This window comes from Chrysemys picta, chromosome 11 (assembly GCF_011386835.1).
Source record: "Chrysemys picta bellii isolate R12L10 chromosome 11, ASM1138683v2, whole genome shotgun sequence".
Classification (NCBI taxonomy): Eukaryota; Metazoa; Chordata; order Testudines; family Emydidae; genus Chrysemys; species Chrysemys picta.
Window position 1 is genome coordinate 63,004,406 of NC_088801.1, and position 21,621 is coordinate 63,026,026.

General features: G+C 46.3%; 1 protein-coding gene across 2 annotated transcripts; it reads right to left on the bottom strand.

Annotated features, from left to right (window-relative positions):
• Positions 1-206: 206 nt before the first annotated feature.
• Positions 207-20,658, bottom strand: C11H2orf80 (chromosome 11 C2orf80 homolog). Of its 2 annotated transcripts, XM_042859626.2 has the most exons (9): positions 20,308-20,658; positions 18,762-18,874; positions 17,708-17,789; positions 15,462-15,544; positions 15,234-15,321; positions 14,379-14,456; positions 2,138-2,225; positions 1,401-1,516; positions 207-1,262 (listed from the first exon to the last, which is right to left on the bottom strand). In XM_042859626.2, exons 2-9 carry the CDS (start codon positions 18,800-18,802, stop codon positions 1,185-1,187), a joined length of 654 nt encoding a protein of 217 aa, XP_042715560.2. In that variant the 5' UTR covers positions 18,803-18,874; positions 20,308-20,658; the 3' UTR covers positions 207-1,184. The 2 variants fall into 2 exon arrangements, with proteins under 2 accessions (XP_042715560.2, XP_042715561.2); XM_042859627.2 differs by lacking the exon at positions 14,379-14,456 and having other exon boundaries at positions 20,308-20,518.
• Between the last annotated feature and the right edge of the window lie 963 nt (positions 20,659-21,621).

Here is a 21,621-nt window from a genome sequence, read left to right on the forward strand (position 1 = left end):
AAGCCCCACTAGTACGAGTCTGTGGATCCTGCCTGGAAGGGTCACTCCTGGATGCAGTGTAGACATAGCCTACGTGTTTAAAACAAAACAAAGCAAGATGCGACTTGTACCTGGTTTCATTCTGGAACTCTTGCAAAGCTGCCCTTGCAATCCATAAACAAAACACAATGCATTTGAACCAATGGGCAATACAAAAAACCCCCATGTTGTTTTAAAGGTTTTATTTTCTTTTGCATACATACAGTTAGTATACAATACCATGCCTGGGGCATGTATTAATGCAACTGTACGACACACCAGCATAGCTAGGCACTTCTGAGACAATTGTCTGTACTGACGGATATCCTCTGGCTATTCTTAGTTGTTTGTTTTTAACCCTATAGCATTTCAATGTGCAAGATAAAACATAAAGAATAACTATATCACTCTGTCCATAACATCAGAAACGTCCCTTATCAATGAGAATTTCTACTTAGATTGGGCCTAATACAACTCATATTAAAGTTAATTGAAAACCTCTCCTTGCCTTCAATAGGAACTGGGTCAGACCCTGTGGCCCTGATTGAGCAAGGCATCCTGATTCTGCAAAGCACGGAAGCCCCATTGACTTAATAGGACTTAAGCACTTGCTTTGCTGAACCGAGATGGTCTTGTTAGCGTGCTAAAGGTCTTTGATGAATCAGGGCCTACATCAGCATGGGAGTGAGCTATTAAAGATACAGAAAAGGGATGGAGAAATGCTAAGCGACCATGTGAAAGCTGTGTTGAAAACTAGGGGTACAACTGCTAGCTTTAGCTCACCCCTTCAAGAAATAAAGTGGCAACTAATATGGAAAGGAACAGTAACACTTAAAGATGAACATGAGGATAATGTGCTCCACCTTGAGGTAGGCAGCCTGTTTCCATAACCGAGCCAAGGGGGCTAAAACAGCCATTCAAATACAAAAGTAGCACACCCGCCTCACCAAAATCTAGGGACTAACCCTCCCCCACTCTCAAAAATGAATTGCACACCACTGTCTTGGGTAAGAATCATGAGACTAGGGTGACCAGATGTCCCGATTTTATAGGGACAATCCCGATATTTGAGACTTTTTCTTATGTAGAAGCCTATTACCCCCCAACCCCTATCCCGATTTTTCACACTTGCGGTCTGGTCACCCTACATGAGATTTGGCTTCTTGTTACATCTCTGCTTCCTTTCCACTCTTCGGTGCAAGGTCCTCTGGAAAGATTCCTTGCTTAAGCTGTTTTCTAGCCCCCTGCAGGACACAAACAAACATTGAGCTGTTAAGCACACGTACAGTGTGGCACTGGGCCGCTGGCAACAAGTTCATCAGCTTGTCTACCCAGCAGATACAAGGGAAATGGTTTGACCTGGTTTGTATTTTTAGACTTACTTTGTTGTCTGGCTGTTTTGCTGTTGATGGAGATTCTGATCGCTTGCAGTCCTTATTTGTTCTAGTTGAATTGGTGGTGGCATGTTGATTTGCTGCTGCCTTTTGAAACTTGACACCTTGGCAAAGAGAATATCAACTCATAGTCATCAAGGATTCCCAGATGGCTTACCGATTTCCTACCTTGCATCAATACATGCTCAGAGGGAAGGTTGCCATTGTCAGGTTCTTTCCATCCCTAATGTCTTGGGGATGGTTCTCATTTTGGTACATTGTGAGTAGTCGGTTTTGTTTTGTGACTAATATAACTACTGCGGAAGTCCAGAATCTAGTCCAAGGTCAAGACCGCTCACGTCTCTTCAAATGTGTTAAAGACAAACACTATCTGACCGTGCCGACGAAGCCATTATTACATCACTATCAAACCAGCAAGGAATGATCCATTTGGAATAATACTTTGCACTTACACTACCTGATCCAAAGACCCTTGACTTCAGTGGGAAGGCCCCTATGGATTTCAATGGGCTCTGGGTCAGATTCATATAGCACTTTTCACCTGTACATCTCAAAACACTTTACAAAGGTGGGTAAACATTATTATCCCCATGTCACGGGTGGGGAGACAGAAAGGTTAAATGGTTTGCCGTAAACCAGTTGCAAGCTTGGAATTAGAATTCAGGATTCCGAACTCCCAGCCCTCTTCTTAAATCCCTGGGTGAGATGAGGCAAAACATGCTTACTCTGTTTCCAGGCATGTTCTGCAGCTTTCGGGGCTGTCAGCATGGCAAAAGGATGCAAAGAGAGGTTGAAAGGGTGAATCCAGTGACCCTGGAAGGACAATAACACTTAGAGGTTAATGAGAAATTGTACAATTGCTTGTCTATTTTATAGTCTTTACAGCCCTGAGTATATTACAAATTCCTGGTATTTTCCCTTGGATCGCGTCCATGTTTCTGAAATGTTTACTTCTAACTTTTCCCATCCTCTTTTGCCCTCTCCCAGTGGCGTGGCAGTGCTGATATCCTTTGTTAGATAACTCCTGTATCTCTTGGTTTAGGTGCTCTGTTCAGGGTCTGATTTTGTACCCATCACCGTGATATTTGGGAACCTTCCAGCAAAGAAGCATGGAAAGACTTGCATATAAACAAAAAAATAGGCAGACAGAGGCTCTGACTATATTATTATCAAAGCAACTTTGCTACCGCATCACCAGCAAGAATCTATCCCTGAGCTACAAGCTACTCACTATTCAGAGACAGGTGTTGCTCCAAGCATCACAGCTAAATTCAGAGTGACAGCAGATGAGAGGAAAAACAGCATAACCGCTTCATCTGAAATCTCTCCTTGTCTCCATCGGAAGCAGATCAGGAGCTCCAGCCATGGGAATACCAACCAAAGGGGCAGCACTATGGCAAATGTCATGAGCAGGCAAGTCGGGAAATCTGGCAAGAAAACCTGCTTTGACTGCTGCACTCTGCAGAGCCCCCACTTCGAAGGGAGGTACAGAGCTTCCCAGGCCGTAAAACAAACAGACCATCCCTGGGTCAAGTGGAACCCCTATCATACAACTCCCAGGCAACTCCACAAAACAAACCAGATGGAATTTCCATCCCCCTATGTTGGATCAATAAGAACGAAGGAATTTGGTCCATGTCACCTTTTTTCTACAGATTACGTGGCTGTGCCCGAACATAGCAGTAACCCTATCCAGCCACCAGATGGCAGTCCATATTAATAAGGCCAGGCACGAATGATTTGTTTTATAAGTGCACCAGCGACATTGCTAATTATATGGTTTATTATAATCTGATTACAATTCCACAGTAACTTTGGCAGTTGCTTTGGTAACACTTACTTTAAGCCACACCAAGTATGTTAGAGCTACCTATAGACTACCGCAGTGTGCTGTTGGAACAGGCGGGAGCTTTCCTAATACTTTCAAAGTCATGAACTCAAGTCTGCAAAGACTGATTTTGAAGTACGGGAGCAATTACTAATGTAGGCCCTGATTTTCTCCTATGCTGAGGTCTGCTTAGCAGGCCCAACAGGGAGAAAGTTTTACCTCTGTGATCCTCCTGGTGCATCTGTGCTGGCCCTGGCATACCAGCATAAATGAGAGCATCTCCGGGGCTGCTCTAATTTAGGCTAGCTGGCTGGGGACCCTATGGGACCTTGTTCCAGCGGTGAATTTTTATAGCCCAGGCACACGCTGCCCTTCCCCCTCTGTCCTGGCACACCCCAACATGTCCCTTCTCCCCCTTCCCCCCGCCAGGGAGTAGAGGGAGCAGTTGGGGTAGGAGTCAGGTACCACTTGCTGCAAGCAGAGAGCTCTGCTGTGCCGAGGGAACTCTACTTGGGCTACAGCTCTGCTGCTACTCGAGTCAATGTTAACATTCCCATTGACTTCCCTTCAGTGGTGCAGGATGCAGCTCCTGGTGCTGGGATCCTATCAGAGACACAAGCTATACAGGGTTGGTTGACACATGGCTGGAAGATCTATAATCAGAACTGATAAACTCTATATTAGATAGCCCTTTTCACAGATAGATCTCAGAGTGCTTCACGGATAGGGAAACTGAGGCACCAACTTGCCCAGTGGCACCCACTAGGCCTGTGCTGGCAATGCTGTTGGCAAGTGGCATACTTTCCTTTTGAGTTAACAATAAATCCATATCAGCATGGTCCACTGTGCTCTCAGAAGTGCCATCTCAGAAAACCGAGATCCTGGCCACTTGTGGCTATTAAAAATCACATACAGTGATCTTTGTGGCACTGGTCTAGCAAAGCACTTAAGTACACGCTTAAGGTTAAGCACATGAATAGTCGCATTGAAGTCAGTGGGGAAACTCACATGTCTAATCTTGAGCATGTGCTGAAGTGCTTTGCTTTACTAAACCGCTAAGATTGGAGTATTACCTTAATATTCTAGCTTGGAAGCCAGGGCCTAAAACCAGTGATGTCCGCTGAATGCTTGTTGTCTGTGCGTACATACAGTAGCTCAGTTACTGAGTTACTAAGAGAACACATTTAGATCTATCTGGTGTCTTTTGGTATCAAGTCCTGCGCAGACAAAAGAGATCAATTTTCTTTTTCTGTCCTTTAGCCTGGGGACTATCTTCAGCTGATGCGCAGAGAAAAAGTACAGGAGAAAGAGACAATTGGCTCCCTCTCGGGAAAAAGACCAACTCCTTGAAGGTCAATTACGTAAACACAGAAAACTTTTATATGTTGATGCCAGTCTTACACTGGCGCTTTGTTGTTCACTTTAGCTGGTGAGGTCCCCTCTCAGGGAAACTACTGAACACTGAGTTCTCTTTCTCTCCGAGTCCTTTATGCCAGATAAGAAAGGGAAGTTTATAAGATTGGTTTCTTAGACAGGAGATGGTCCAGTGGTTATGGTACTAGGCTGGGACTCGGGAGACCTAAATGTAAGTTCCTAGTATGCCACAGTCTCTCTGTTCCTCATCTGTAAAATGGGCATAATGGCACTTCGCTATCTTATACGGGTATTAAGTGAGCTGCTCAGGTACTATGGTCACAGGCGCCAGCTTCTAATTTTCCCCAGGGGTGCTCAACTCCCGCTCAGCCCCAGGACCTGCCCCGACTCCAACTCTTTCCCCAAGCCTCCACCCCTGCCCCGCCTCTTCCCTCCCTCGCTCCACTTCTACTACACCTCTTCCCCACCTCTTTACGCCCTTTCCTCCCAGTGCCTCCTGCATGCTGCTGAACAGCTGTTCCGTGGGAGGCGCTGGGATGGAGGGGAGGAGTTGATTGGCGGGGGCCACAGGCGGGAATGGGGGGAGGGAGGGGTGCTCCAGCCCTCACGCACCCACGGAGTTGGAGCCTATGACTATGGTAATAGGGGGGCACATAAGTACATTAGATCAAATACTTTTTTTCATTTTCAGCAGTGTTTTTAACTACTTTATTTTTGTTACCAAAACTTCAATTGAAGTCACTTTTGAAATTTTCCATTTACGATAACAGGCAATGAGAAAACAAGGTTTTAGGTCAACAGAAATTTTTAGATAAAAAAGTTAGTCAAAAATATCACCAAAAATTTCATGGAAAAATTGTATGTTGACATTTTTCCATAAAAACATTCATTTTTTTAAAAAGGCCATTTTTGGATGAAAAACATTTTGTGCCCAAAATGTTGACGATCTCTAGGCTCAGACGCGTGCGTGCATCTGAGGAGAGTTCCACCAGGTAACGTGAGGACTTAATTGGCTTCATTATTTTTATCTTCCATGGAGAAAGGCTGAATAACTTAGGCCTGGTCTACACTAGGAAATTAGAGAGGTATAACTATATTGCTCAAGTGCGTGAAAAAGCCACAGCCCTCAGCGACGCAGTCAAATCGATCTGACCCCCAGTATAGACGGTGCAAGGTCAGAGGGAGGTCGATGGGCGACTTAGCTACCACCTCTCGGGCAGGTGAGACTTCATCTGGAATACTGTGTGCAATTCTGGTCTCCTATGTTTAAGAAAGACGAATTCAAACTGGAACAAGTGCGGAGAAGGCCTACTAGGATGATCAGAGGAATGGAAAACCTACCTTGTGAGACGAGATTCAAAGAGCTTGGCTTGTTTAGCCTCACCAAACGAAGGCTGAGGGGAGATATGATTTCTCTCTATAAATATATCAGAGGGATAAATACCAAAGAGGGAGAGAAGTTATTTAAATTAAGTGCCAATGTGGTCACAAGAACAAATGGATGTAAACTGGTCATCAAGAAGTTTAGGCTTGGAATTAGATGAAGGTTTCTAACCATCAGAGGAGTGAAGTTTTGGAACAGACATTCCAGTGGGGGCAAAAAACCTAACTGGCTTCAAGTCTGAGCTTGATAAGTTTATGGAAGGGATGGTATGATGAGATTGCTAACAATGGCATGTAGCTGATCTGCGACTGCTAGCAGCAAATATCTCCAACAGCGAGTGATGGGACACTAGATGGGGTTACTACAGCAAATTCTTGCCCAGATGTTTGGCTGGTGGATCTTGCCCACATGCTCAGGGTCTAATTGATCAAAACATTTGGGGTCAGGAAGGAATTTCCCCCGGATCAGATTGGCTTGGGGCATGGGTCACTTGCAGATTTAAATGAGTGTAAATGGTGGTTTCTCTGTAACTTGAAGTCTTTAAATCATGATTTGAGGACTTCAGTAATTCAGCCCGAGGTTAGGGGTCTACTAGGAGTGGGTGGCTGAGGTGCTGTGGCCTGCAATGTGCAGGAGATCAAACTAGATGATCATGTTGCTCACTTCTGGTCTTAAGGTCTATGAAATGGATTATCTCCTGTGACAGGAGAAGCCCTCCTATGGCCTAGTAGGGAATATCTTCCTGGAAGCGCAGTGGCGCAGCTGCAGTATTTTCAGTGTGGACAAACTTATTGGAAATGCATTTACTTCCCCCTCCCCTTTTGTGAACAGCTTTAATTCCAAAGTGAAATTAAATGAAATGAGTTGGGAAGACTCAGCTAAACTCCTGCCGCACGTGAGTCCATGCTACAAAAGCACGACACGCAATGGATCAAATTCTTCCCCGACTTATGCCCCATGCAACTGCATGCAAGTCCAAGGAGTGGAATCTCTGGCACCAGAAGTCAACAGAGGATGTCAGTCGAGGCAGAATTTGGTCTACTCTGCTGTGCTGCTGAGGAGACTCAGGGCACAGATGGTAATAGAAGTGAACTCTCTCTCACCTGTGGAGAGGGTGGTCCTCCCAAAGCTTGTGTACAACTTCCCAGGTCTACGTGGCCTTTGTGTATCAAGAAGCCTCCATCTGCCTTACTACCAGCCCTTAAATTGAGTTCAGACTCTCCTGACTAGCTACCCACTTGTAGCCTTAAAGGCCCCTTTAGAGTTAAATCCAACCGTGGTGTTAGTTTGGCTCTTTCATATGTTAGTTCCCATCTGTATTCCGTTTCTCCAGTAACTTGCTTCCTGTTTGTGTGAAAGGAAGAGTGGTCATGGGCTCGTCCTACAGCTGATGACATGGCCAGAACCGGTTGTATTGTCAGATAGGCATTGAGGAGCCATTTACATTTCAGGTATGTCTACACAGCAAAGAAAAACCCACGGCTGGCCCATGCCAACCAACTCAGGCTTGTGGGGCTGTTTCATTGCTATGTAGACTTCCAGGCTTGGGCTGCAGCCTGAGCTCTGGGACCCTCCCACTTCGCAGGATCTTAGAGCCCGGGCAGCCTGAGTCCCACAAGCCTGAGTCAGCTGGCATGGGCCAGCCGCAGGTGTCTAGTTGCTGTGCAGACATACCCTACAAGTCCCACACTGCCAGCGTGTGGCTGCTGCACGGTTACAGATTCCATGTTCTAGAATCCGAGCGCTTCTGTAGCGCAGCTGGGACAACGCGGTTAATGTTGGGGGATCGTGTTGTAGCCCAGGTTGCCCCAAGCATATGATCACCTAGAACTGGAGCTGATCGAAAACAGTCAGAGTTTTTGAAATTTTGTCAAATTTTTAACACACAATTTCACTAAAACATTTGTGGTTTTTTAACCAACTGTGCACATAACTGTGCAAGACAACAGTGCGCTGCCACGGTAAGATTCATAGTGTCGCCTCGCCCTTAAAGACAGGGAGCCAGATTCTCAGCTGCCGTAAATTGGTGTGGCTAGCTTGAAATCAAGGCAGCTCTGTCAGTTTACATCAGCTGGGAGTGTGACCCCGTGTTCAGCTGTGTGCATCCAGTGACACTTCAGTAACATGGAGGATCTTTACTTTGACAACAGTCAGTATCCGTTATTTCAAACCATTAAAAAAGGCCTCTGTTTGCACCCAGAAGTTTGCATGTGCAATTTTGAGAGGCTCTGCATCTGGACTTGCATGTGGAATGAGTGGTTCCATGTCTAACCACGACTGACATACAGTAATCAGAGTTGAGGGGTCAAAAACTTTGTCTGACTGCAATTAGAGGCAAACTGAGATTCTGGATTGAGCCCACGTTGGACATGTGTCCTTCCTCGTTCCAGATGCTGCTCTCGTGGCAGTGCTGTCTCATGTTCTTAGGTGGATTCGGAGTGTTTTACTATGAAACAAAATCAGTGGGTGCAGAATTAATTTAACAATTTAATGAGCTTCTGGAATGAGCCCATTTTACTACTGATGTTTGCTGACTGCAGCTGATCCATGAGCCTCTGGTGGAAATGTAAAAAGCAGTTCATCAGTTGCTGAGTTTACGAAATGCATCATCATGAGTGCAGGAGCCAGAAGAGGCTGGTTCTCCTTACTGAATCCATCTCACTACCTGGCTGGATATTCTGTGGACCGTAATGAAAATGCCTTATGTTCCTGACAAAGTCACAGTCTAGCTCCTGATTCTGGCCCTGATTAATTTCAGCAGAACTTCTCACATACTTAAAGTTAGGCACATGCTTAAGCCCCTTGCTATCTCAGGATCTCTGTCTCCAAATGCAGATCATTTTTGTCTGGGAGGCATGGGACATACCAGGCCCCCTCCTATGAGCTCAGCAGTGCCCAGATGCGTCTTCACTCTCACCTTAGCAACTGCAACGCGCTCCAGGTAACGTGGCTTGATGATGACATTTGAATCCCCAATTATAGGCTGGAATTTTCTCCTGTTCAAGTCAATCGAAAAATAGATTTTAATGGAGCAGGATCAAGCCCTATGTGTGGCCACACTACTTGATCAGGGGAAGGGGGAGCTCTCAATGGCTCCATCAGGTCCTTACACGTGATCTCACAAGGAAGTTCTGCTAGGTTTCATTTCAAGGGGGATGTTCACAGCTATGGGTATGATGCTGAGAGGTGCAAAATGTAGATATTGGATTCCTAAATTTGGCTAAGATTTCTAGGACTGAGGAAGGATGGGTTTTTTGGTTAAAGCACAGGACTGAGCCTCAGAAGTTCTGGGTTCAACTGCTGGCCGTGCCACAGATTTCCTATCCTGCCTTGGGATAGTCACTTAATCTCTCTTTGTGGCTGGTCAACCGTCTGCAAAACAAGGATGATGATGCGTCCATTCTCCTACTCTCTCTGTCGCTCTGTTTGGATTGTAAGGACTTAAGGGAAGGCACACACTCTCATTGTATGCACAGTGTCTGGCACAATGAAGGCTCCAGTTCAGCTCCATTCCCAGGTGGACCTTCTAGGCACTACAAACAACAAAATCACAGTCCCAGTCCTATCAGTTTGTTCAGTGTAACAGCTCATGCACAACTTGTATAGGACTTGTAAGTAACTGCACCCTCCAATGTGGTTCACTGCATTTCCTTGTCCCCTTTTTGGCATCACCGTAAAGAGAGAATCTACTGAATCGTTGATGGGGAAAGACCTTGGGAGGTCAGAAGATGGCACTCACACCTGCTTGTCCATCTCTTTGTGACCCCCTCCAGTAGGCGGGTGTCTAGTCCTGCATTCGATGGAGTAGACACTGAACCTTCTCTGAACAAATGTCAGAGGAAGAGAACGCCTACACAAGAATGAGACTCATTGACTGAGGTGCAAAGCGAGGCCTACCTTTCCCAGAGTTGGCTTCTTCAACCAGACCATTGATCTTATTCAGCTGGCTAAAAACAAGATACTGTCCATAAAGTCTTACTGCAGACCACATATGGTGCAGCAAGTCTGTGCGTGCACTCCAAGTTTTAATTCAATACGTGGCTTGAGTGGCAAGGCAGGGAATCTGAGTCCACAACTCAGGCATCCCTGTAACAGGATAAGGGTTAGATAAGTGATAAAACTTTATAAATAGGCACACATCCAGCGGCCTTGTGTCTATTATTTGTCTTGGTGTGGTTGTGTATTTCAGCGTGGAGCAAAGAAAATAATAGCATTTTGAAAATGTTTGATCGTTTTAAAACACAGGTCCCCATACAGCCAAGCAGCCAAGCCTAGAAATGCCAATGTCTTCAGTTGATCCCACAAGTTGTTAAGCAATCTGCGTCCAGTCCAGCACAGCACTTATCAAGTGTAACTTTAAGCATGTAGATGGCCTCATTGAAGCCAATGGGACTACACATGTGCTTAAAGTCAAGCACGTGCTTCAGCGCTTTGCTGTATCACAGCCAGGGAGCTCAGCATCTTGCAGGAGCATTTTGGGCCTAGGTTTTTTAAATAGGTTTGGGTCTAGGACTTTTAGTGCCGTTGGATCATATAATTGTAGGACTGGAAGGGACCTTGAGAGGTCATCTAGTCCAGTCCCCTGCACTCGTGGCAGGACTAAGTATTATCTACACCAGACCTGACAGGTGTTTATCTAACTTGCTCTTAAAAATCTCCAATGATGGAGATTACACAACCTCCCTAGGCAATTTGTTCCTGTGCTTAACCACCCTAATAGTTAGGACGTTTTTCCTAATGTACAACCTAAACCCCCCTGGCTGCAAGTTAAGCCCATTGCTTCTTGTCCTATCCTCAGAGGTTAAGAAGAACAATTTTTCTCCCTCCTCCTTGTAACAACCTTTTACATACTTAAAAACTGTTATCATGTCCCCTCTCAGTCTTCTCTTCTCCAGACTAAACAAACCCAATTTTTTCAATCTTCCCTCATAGGTCATGTTTTCTAGACCTTTAATCATTTTTGTTGCTCTTCTCTGGACTTTCTTCAATTTCTCCACATCTTTCCTGAAATGTGGCACCCAGAACTGGACACAATATTCTAGTTGAGGCCTAATCAGTGTGGAGTAGAGCGGAAGAATTACTTCTTGTGTCTTGCTTACAACACTCCTGCTAATACATCCCACAATGATGTTTGCTTTTTTTGTAACAGTGTTGCGCTGTTGACTCATATTTAGCTTGTGATCCTCTGAGATCCCTTTCTGCAGTACTCCTTCCATGTACAAACAGAAACTATAACTCATCTCAAAATTTGCATTTAACCTCCACATGCCAGCTAAATTCATCTACTTTAGGGTTACCATACGTCCGGATTTCCCCGGACATGTCCGGCTTTTTGGTGCTCAAATCCCCGTCCAGAGGGAATTTCCAAAGAGCCGGACATGTCCGGAGAAATAGGGAGGCATAAGCCAGGGTCCGCCCAGCACGATCCGCCGGGTCCGCAGCGCAGCCAAGCTGCCCCAGCTACAATGCTCAGCCGGGGAATGGGGGGCTCGGGCTTCCCTCGCGGGCGAGGACCCCCTGGCCACTGGGGGACCCTTCCTGTGGCCCTATTGCCCGGCGCAGCTTGGAACCCGGCGCCGCGGGAGCTGTTTCCGGCGGGGACAGACAGGCCGGGGAACGAGCTCGGCGGCAGGAAGGAAGCTGTGTCCGGGGCTGCAGGGACCCGCGCTGCCGACCGAGTGTCTGAAGCCCCCAGCAGGCAGAGGCTGCCGGGTGAGCGGGGGAGCAGGGCAGGCGGGGGCATAGAGGCTGCAGGGGCAGGGGGGTGCAGGGGCTGCAGGGCGAGTGGAGAGCAGGGGTCTCAGAGGCTGCAGGGGCGAGGGGGGTGCAGGGGCAGCGCAGGCGGGGGGCGCAGAGGCTGCAGGGGCGGGGGTTGCAGGGGCTGCAGGGCGAGTGAGGAGCAGGGGTCACAGAGGCTGCAGGGGCCGGGGGGTGCAGGGGCAGGGCAGGCGGGGGGCGCAGAGGCTGCAGGGGCGGGGGGTGCAGGGGCTGCAGGGTGAGTGGGGAGCAGGGGTCACAGACTGCAGGGCGAGTGGGGAGCAGGGAAGCACTTAGCAACCCCCAACCAAGATCAGAGCGGGAGGGAGGAGGGGGAATGCAGGGTGCTCAGAGGAGGGGGCAGAGTTGGGGCAGGGGCTTTGGGGAAGGGGCGGGGCTGGGGAAGGGGAAGGGGCGGAGTTGGGGCAGGGCCAGGCCCCCGTGGAGTGTCCTCTTTTTTCAGAGTTGAAATATGGTAACCCTAATCTACTTGACATGCTGCCCTACTAGTGTATAAGGCAAAAAGGATTCACGCAGAAGGTCTGCAAAATCAGTAAGAGAGGGAAGTGGCCTGAAGATTGGTAGGAAGAGACAGGCCAAGGGGGAAGTTCAGTTTGCCTGGGGAGATAATATTACTGCAGAAAGCTGCCAGAATGCAGTTTTCAACAGAATTAACTTGCTATTGGCAAAAATCCACCCATCAGCATAGGCAGATGTAAGCATTTCCATGGCTATTGTACATTCTGTACTAGAGCCATCTGGAAAGGGGGGAGGAGGGAGCTGTGGGATCCCTCTCAGGCCTTGTTTACACCAGAAATTTGCTCCAATTCCAGCTATCAGAGTAACACACACCTAGACAGGGCAAACTGATCTAATGGTGGTGACCCCCGTTTAGCTTACTTCTAATGGGAAACACCCTATAGATGTTGCCCTCATGGCTAGCAACTAATGGCTGAAATCAGAGGAAATATAATAGCCGCATTTGGGGATGTGGGGGAGACATAAACTTCCTGCTTCAGGGTTTACCAAACTCGAATTATTGGAGATTAGGGTTAAACTTTCATAGGAGACAAATTGTCCCACATCTGCATATTGTGGGGCTCCTGCACCTTCCTCTGAAGCATCTGGCAGTGGTCACTGTCAAAGACAGTCTTCCGAACTAGCTGCACCACGAATCTGATTTAGTGTTTCAATTCTTATGGAAGTCCTCAGTGCAGATAAATGCTTCAAAGTTTGCTGCATATGTCCAGCCAGCCGTAGTACAGAGTCTCATGTTTGGATCAGGGCAGCGTCCTGATTTCCCCCTGTACAGTAAATGCATTTAAAAAAAATTCTCTTCAGCGGGTGGGCGGGGAACTAGGAAGCAGGGGGCTGATAGGGGGGCTGCTGAGAGCCATTGAACCAAACTGTAAACCCTGGATATAATAGAAACCACTTCAAGCCAGGGGATGCGGGAGCACCCGCAGCACCCCTAGTTCCAGCACCTATGCTAGGAAGCGTGTGTTGTTATTATCATAGGCCTCTCAGGGTATCTGTGGGATATTACCCTGCCCAAATACAGAGATCAAAAGGGGTTGTTAAAGAAACCAGGCGGGAAAGGTACAACAAAGGCCTAGGTAAGGATCATCCCCTCAAACACAAGCCAGTTTTCTAGCCCTGGAAAGGAGACTCCTCAGATCCCACCCTGGCAACAGCTGAGAATCTGCAGCTTGCCAACTGCTGTCGGCTGACACAGAGACTGACTGGGAGTCAGGGGCCTGCCGTAAGTTGGTGCCCAAGAGAGCAGAGGAGCGCCAGGGCTAAGTCATCTCTGCCTGTGGGCTGAGGGGAAAGCCAAGCGGAGGTAAGACACTATGCGTGGATCTCTGTTTTAAATCCATTGCCCTGAGTGCTGTGAATGGTTTGGCAAAATAAATCATACTTTTTATTTTGGAGAAGCTGCTTCTGTGTCACTGCAAACGGTCACTGTCCACAGATTCCCAACGGGAAATTCTTGCTGGTGCCACGCCCGCTGGGCCTGCTAGGTATCACGGTTGGCAACCAGAGGGCTGTAACCCAGAGAGCCAGTCAGAGTGGTTGGATGCCGGAGTCCCACCTCAAAGGGAAGTGGAGGCACGGGCCTGTCCCTTGGAGGGGCTGTGCTCAGGGGACTGGAAGAGGATCTCAGAAAAGGCAGGCTGCCCAGGGACCGAGACAAGGTGTTTGGAATGGAGCATGCTCAGAGTTTGGATGGCAGGAGTTTGGCCCAGATTAATTAAGGATGGGATGAAACTACCCAGAGAATCCATCCCTAATATAGCTCCAGCAGACAAAGTGGAAACCAGCGAGGGGCAATTGAAAATAAAAGTCAGGCAGACTACTCCACTCCATGGCCCTGGCCGGTATTTAACTGCTTGTAATGGACTGCAGAAAGCTTATCAGTGTGGTGCTGGGTCAGCTCTCCTCCCTTCATTTGTGTCAGAATCCCCACTGGCCAGATAACCGTAATTGCCTGCTGAGCAACTAAATCCGCTCTGTTTATTCACACAGGAGAGCGGGTATAAACAACAGCTGCTGCAGCACAGACCTAGCTGATGCCAGCTTCAAACAATTCGAAAAAGGCCTCTACAATCTTGCCACTCACTTTGGCAGAGCGGTGCCAGCCTGTTGCCGAAGGCCCCGTGCTGTAAATCCCAAAGACGTCTTCAATGGGGATGCTGTTCTGTGAAAGCAGGTCAGGAAAGGGGTTTAGTCCTTGGGGTGGGTATTTTTGGTTTTGAATTAATAAATATTTAGAATCCAGAAGACACCCCATCCTGTAGAATCCTTACCAACTAGAAGGATTTTAACTTCCAGTGTTACCCTATGGGCTAGGACCCTGACATGCATGTCTAGCGTTGCCTCACGTAGCTCATAGGGCCCCACTGACATTTGCTCTTGTGACCTTCTGCCACAGAGAAGACATAGTGGAACACAGCAGGAATCTGACTGAAGCAGATCTAACGTGGTGCCTAAAACACGTCATTGCATAAAGATCAGCAAAACTTGGGGCAAGAGCATTCTGCTACCAGGACTGATTCCATTGCTCCTTCATTAGATCTGTGGATCGCTGTGCATGTCACGGGATATACTGAAACTGGGCTTTGGTAGACCACTGTGTAGCTCTGACTTGATCATTGTGCTATAATTGTTCAGACTATTGTTTTATCATAATTTTCTTTGATATTCCTGATGTTAAAAGCTATTTGCGAGACAAGATATTCACCTCCCTATTCTCCATCAGATTGCTACATGCTAACGGTGCCTAATCTTTACTGTGTTTAACCAAAGGTTACAACTCCCATCCCTTGATGAAAATTAGACAGTTTTGTAATATTTAAAAACATATGTTCATTGCATTGCATGGACTCTCGCACAATACACGGCACGTCTAGTATTTTGTTCATCTGGGAAGCTTGCTGGAGAACAAAAGATCTTGCTACCATTATTTCTTCCTTACCATTAAGGTCCCAGCGTAAAATGATAAAATCATGGCTTCTCTCTCAGTTCGGTTGGGATAGATGTATCTGCTGTGAAGCGGCAAATTCCTATCCAGGATAATCGGAGGGAATACAAGTAAAGAGGGTTAGCCTGAAAGATATTGGACCTGATTCATGCCTGAGTTACTCCAGTTTTACACTGGTGTAAGTCCATTGCAGGACTGGGGCCTCCCCCTGTTCATACTCACCTTTTCCCTTCTGCCAAAGGACTTTGGGCTTCTGAATCATTCAGCCACAGTAAAGCAACACTGATGGCCAAGTCGTAATGAGCCTGAAAGCAGAACAGAAAGGCAGGATGGTGCAGGAATGAGGGCACTAGCCTCGGACTCCTACTCTGCTACAAACTTCCTATGTGACCGTGGGCAAGTCACTTAGGGCCAGATTGTTAACGCTATTTAGGAACCTAGTGGGCTTTTCAAAACCACGAGGTGCCTAAAACTCATTGATTTCAATGGGTGTTGGGCACGTCGGTGCTTTAGTAATCCCACTAGGCACCTAAATGTCGTTTAAAACTCTGGCCTGTAGTCTCTGTGCCGCAGTTCCCCATCTGTACAATAGCACTGCCCTACCTCACCTGGGGTGCGGTGCGGATAAATACCTTAAAGGCTGAGAAGTGATCGCCTACTACCGTGATGGGGACCACATCCACCTAGATAGATAGAATCATAAATGCTATTCTGTAAAATGCGAAACATTGTGATCAGCTGCTGCAGGGGTCGCCTGAATAGGCCACCCAGCTTAGCCTGTTCTAGCACCTTATCATTTGCAGATCATGAATACAGCAAAAATTGCCTCCAGGCAGGCTGAGTCCTGTGCCCTATAGCTGAAGGCTACATTCTGCGACTTACATTTTGATGGTCTCTGAACAGAGACATAACACTAAACGTTGGCACTCATTCTGGGGCTTTCTGCCAGACATAAGGACAGCCATAAATCTCCATCGCAGAATGGGGCACCCCCAGAGCTGATCCTGGGGGAATACAATATGCTATGATAATTTAAAGGGACGCCATCCGCTTGAAAATCTAAAAAGTGTGCACCTGCCATCAGTACACCACCCAGGGATTATAACTGAAAGGAAGGGGGGAAAAAACTTCTCTCTTTGTTACCTTTGTGCATTTGACAGCACTCTGGGCTAGATCGTGGATTTGCCATGAGCCCCAAGTAAGGTGCAGACCTGGGACTAGAGGAGCGCCACTTGAGTCCTGATTCTCCCTTGTGCCAAGGGAAAGAAAGCTGCACCAGCCCTTTGCCAGGCACAGCTTACTTCTGCCTCGATACTGGTTCATCTTTATTGGCTGGCGCCTTTGGGGAGGGTGGAGTCAAGGCTTCATCTACTAGCCTCTCAAAAGCCCTTCCTTATCAACAACTTCATATCTTTTTCCCTAGCTGTACAATAGATGCTGAACTTTGTCACAGTTGACTGGTCACAGTATCCTGAGACCATCTCATAGAACGTTTATAGGGCTATAAGGTGAATAATATTGGGCTTTGCCCACCTCTGACTTCTAGATTTTTTTCCTTTACGGATAATGTTAGCAAGTGATCGCATAAAGATTAACTTGATCTATAAGAGAAAAGGTGCTCCAGGCCTGCAACTGACTTCATGTGAGTGGATCCCTGCAACCATGTAAAGTCATCATATCGCTAAAAACAAGTTTTTAGCGAAGTTTGTAAAATAATGGATATCTTCCACCTACAAGTGTAATAACAAGAAGAAATCCTGGCTCCAATGAAGTCAATGGGAATCTTGTATTTCATAAACATTACCTACCTAGTCCTCACATGTGGTAGGTTTCATAACTTATTTTTTTATCCCAGAAGGGATAATTATGAGCATCTAGTTTGATCTCCCGAGCAGCACAGGGCCATGGAATGTTACCCAGGAATTTCTGCATCAAGACCAAGTAGCAGATAAATACTACTTCCATGTTAGAGATGGGGAAACTGAGGTTAAATGGCTTGGCCTTGGCCAAAGAAGGCCTCATTAAGCCTGTTTATGCTACTAAACTGACTGCTCTAAGCATGATTAATACAGTTGGTTCCCAAGGAATTACATCACATAGTTTGCTTCTGTCCGTTTGAATTAATCCAAATGAGTTAATACCAAGTAAAATCAGTTAATTTTAGCTCTCATACGGCAAAAGAGCTGGAGTAACATTTTCAAAAACGAAGTGACTTAGGAACATAAGAGTCTAGGGTCATTGAAAGTCAGTGAGATTTATGAACCTGTCTCTTTTGAAAAGGGGATTTAGGTACTTTTGAAAATGTTATATGCAACTGATCTCTAGATAGTTTCCCTCTCTTCTAAATAAAACACATTTGTTTACGGATACTAATAGCAAGTTATTTAACTGCATCAAACCAGGCACCCTTCAGTTCTTTCATTCAGGAATTAAGAATGCAAGATTAGAATAAGAAGTCGTCTGGTTACCATATCATCGAGAAAGGTGGGCTGCTGTCTTCCTTTCGGGTCGAATTCATTTTCCCGAAGTCTGATGCCAACATAATCTCCCCTAAAAGCAAGAGAGCAGCTTTGAGTTACAGCCTGTGCTAGGCAAGCCACTGCATTAGAAGATGGAGTAAGGCAACTCTCAAAAGCCAGCATACAATCAGGGCTGTGTTTACTGTAGTTCAAAGCTTCACAATCTGCTGCAAGGTTCAGCAGGTATCCCAGTCGCCGATGGCAGCCTCCTTCTGACATAGAAAACCGTTTATTTTTGCAATCTCAGTTTCCATCTCTATACTCTGAGCTATGGACCTGGCTGTCTGCATCCCCCAAAGGCTTGGAAATAAAGGGAGAGGGCAATGGTAAGCAAAGTATTCAGCCTGAAGTCCTGCTTGGGACAGGCTTCCCTGGCTCTTTGCTGGTAGTGCTGTTGCAATAAAAGCAATGAGCATACAGTAGGGATGTCACTGCACAACCACCAGCCTGAAAGGGCTGCTTCGTTGGGGTTTGGGTTTCTGAAGCTGCTACCTATACTTAGACTTGTCCGTACTCACTCAAACAAGGAGCCTCAGTGAAGTCAGGTGTGAGCCTCCTATTGAATATAATGGAAGTTGAATTACATCCCTGGAGAAGCTGTACGTGGAGAGGAACCCAGGCTCTCTGGATCGAAGAGCATGACCTTCTACTATGTGAGATAAAGGATGTAGCCTGTTAGCTTAAAGGCAGTAACTCTAGTGCCCAGACCCTACCTGTTGTGTGGTCCAGGCACTAGACAGGAACCATAACTCACACTGCCAGCATGAGTTCTCTATGTGCATAGCTCAGGGCAGTGGTAGGCTCTGAATCATGGCAGTTTACCTATCTAGTGCATATCAAAGGAGGACAGTGGGAGCTGGCCAGCATGCCCAGGGAAGGCTTCCCAGACTTTCCACAAGGGAAAGCCGGAGGACACATGTAAGGTATGTCAGACAGAACCTTTACAACACAGTCATTGCTAGCTACAGTGCAGTATGGGAACTACCTGGCAGTTGGTACTTACAAGAGTTTTTCAATCTCTTTTTTTAGGCGTTTCCTTTCCATGGATAGGGGTGGAGGTGGGTTTCTAGTTGGTGGGGAGGCTGCCACAACCCAGACTGTGTACTAAGATCCAGCCTAAAGAGTGAAAGGAACAGAAAGACAGATCACTATGTGTCAGTATTACAAGGACTGAACCAAAGCCATCGAGGAATTAGCACAAGCTATTTCAATACCCCGGCAAAAACATGGGCGCCGCAGAAGTGGCAGAGTAGTAGTACACCAGTGGGGATGTAACAGGAAAGGAAAGCAGACAAGACGTTCTGGTAATACAAGTAAACAGCAGCAGTAACAGTTCAGGGTTTCCTTGTGCCAAGCCTTGAACGTGAGGATGAGGAGTTTGACCGTGATGTGAAATGTGGCAGGAAGCCAGTGCAGGGATTCGAGCAGGGAGGGGCGACATCTCTTTTAGGTAGGACGCCTATACGCTTACGTGTTTCTAGAGCACCCATCACAGCAGCATCTGCATGGTTAAGTAACTTAGATGTGTCTAGTATTGTCCATACAGGGCATCAGAACAAATCCAGCTCATCAACTCTTCTAGTTCCTAAAGCTTTTCCTGTTTCTCCATCCACCTAATGTGGGAGTATTAGTAGTCCCTAAGGGACAGGACTGGAAAGGGGGCCAACGAGATGATTTTGGTTGAATGGGTTGGAAAGAGGACAGGCTGGACAGGAGAAGGCTACAGCAGGCCAGGGTGGAGATAACAAGGGTATGAGCGAAAGTTATGGCAATGTTTTGTACATGGTTCACAAGTCAAATTACATGCATTATTTCCCCTCGACCATGGGTTTACAGAGTTCATGAAACCACAAACATTTAGGTTCAAACTCGCAGTGAGAATGCTGTTTATATGTCTGTCTAATGTGCCCATCACCACTGTATTTAGGTGCCCTCTTTAATAGGCATCAAAAACGACAGCACTTATGTACAGCATTAACGTGCCAAAATGCCAACACAATTGCTTGCCACAAACCTATTAAAAGTAGCACAACGATTCCTCGATGCTTTTTGCAGATACAGACTAACACGGCTGCTACTCTGAAAAAACAATTCCTGTAAATATTCTGGACCAGATCCTCATCTGCTGTAAATCGGTGTCGTTTCATTTACTTCAATGAAGCCAAGAGGATTGAGATGATTTTTTCCAGCTGAAGCGTGACCCCAATGTTTATTAATGCAGCATTTAAGAACACTGTGGCTTGGCCAGATTACATACACCAAATAAATAAATGCACCTTTTCATTTAATTAAGGAGGGAGTTTCCAAGCAGTTCAGAGCATGTCAGATTAAGGAATCCAAGGCCTCCCCTTAATCTTATTTTGAACGCTGCTCAAAAAATCACACCATATCTTTCTGTCATTTGAGAGTCCCTCAGAAAAAGAAAGTCCACTGATAACTGTAAAGATGCTAAGAAAAATAATTATCTAGTTAATAATCCTACCGACAGGATTGTATACCGTCTTTTTATGCACACGCACACGCACTGTATATGAGAAATAGTCGATTACCTGCGTCAGACTCTCTGGCTGGTCCAATGGTTATTAAAAGGATCGGGGCTTTGGAATCTCTCTATTTCCTGGAAGCTTTAGGATGGAATTCACTCTTGATGCTGTTGTTCCTCTGCTGCAGCTGAAGGAAACTAGGCTACTGCTTCGCACAAGGCTGAAGCTTTCTTCTGTTGCTTAGAAACAATGCTCTGAATAGGGAGAAATAAAAAAATAAGTGTGTGCCCTAAGGTGGGGCTCTGGGCCTGGCGTCTAAGTGATCCTTTTACATGTCCAGGCATTGGGTTTCACAGGGGAATGGCTGGCCTGAAACATTGACGACTGGCTGACAAGGGAGATCGAGTCCCTCACTCTGAGCTGTGATGAATCTAATTGTTGGTAAAAGTAGCTACCTGTAAGAAGCAGATGTGGGGGATGGGGAGTGATAACTTACAAGAGGGAAATCCTGGCCCCTGGGAAGAAATGGCAACTGTCCCACTGACTTCAATGGAGCGGATTTCCCCTCCAGAGATTAAGGCTAATGTGACTAACCGAATTACCCACAATTTTAACCCACTTTATACTTATACTCATGGGATTAGGAAAGATTGAAAAAAGCAAACACACCCCAAACAACCAAGAAAATCCCATCATTGCCACCCGCTAAAATCTGGCCATGATATAGCTCATAAAAGACCATGATCAACAGCAAATCATCAAACCAATTAGCTGAAGGAAAGAAAGCTCAATCAGTTTATATTACAGTAGGTTTGCAGTTTTTAATGTAAGACTAGAATTAGCAATACCTGTCCTTGTACTATAGCCTTTAATAGCAATTTCCCTCCCTGTGGACCATACCTTGCCATGAGAGAAAGGCTTGTTGTGCTCCAAGGACCCTGAGAACTATGCCAGTGTGAGTTTTAACTCCTGATAGGGCCACGCAAATTGGACAGGTCAAAGGGTAGGGAGCAGATAAAAAGAAGGCCGCTGGTCCTTCAGGCTGGGGTTGGAGCAATAGGCCAACAACCTATCCTTATAAAAGAGTTAAATTATAGAAACACAAGGTAGCCATTCGGGCCAAAAGCATGCTAGAGAGGGATGGAGGAGCCTTGTTTGTGCCCTAGATTGGATTATAATGTTGCCTCCGATAGAAAGCTGGTTGGGATGGCCCAAAGAAATCCAATGTAAAAGTCTCCATAATATCATCTGATGTACTGTTGTTAGCAGCTGTCTAGTAAACACCCCATATATTATGTACAGAATTGGTACTGTATTTTCTCTTCTTCATTTTCTTTCACCTCTCCACTATCATGCAATCTCTTGTTCCAAGTCTATAGC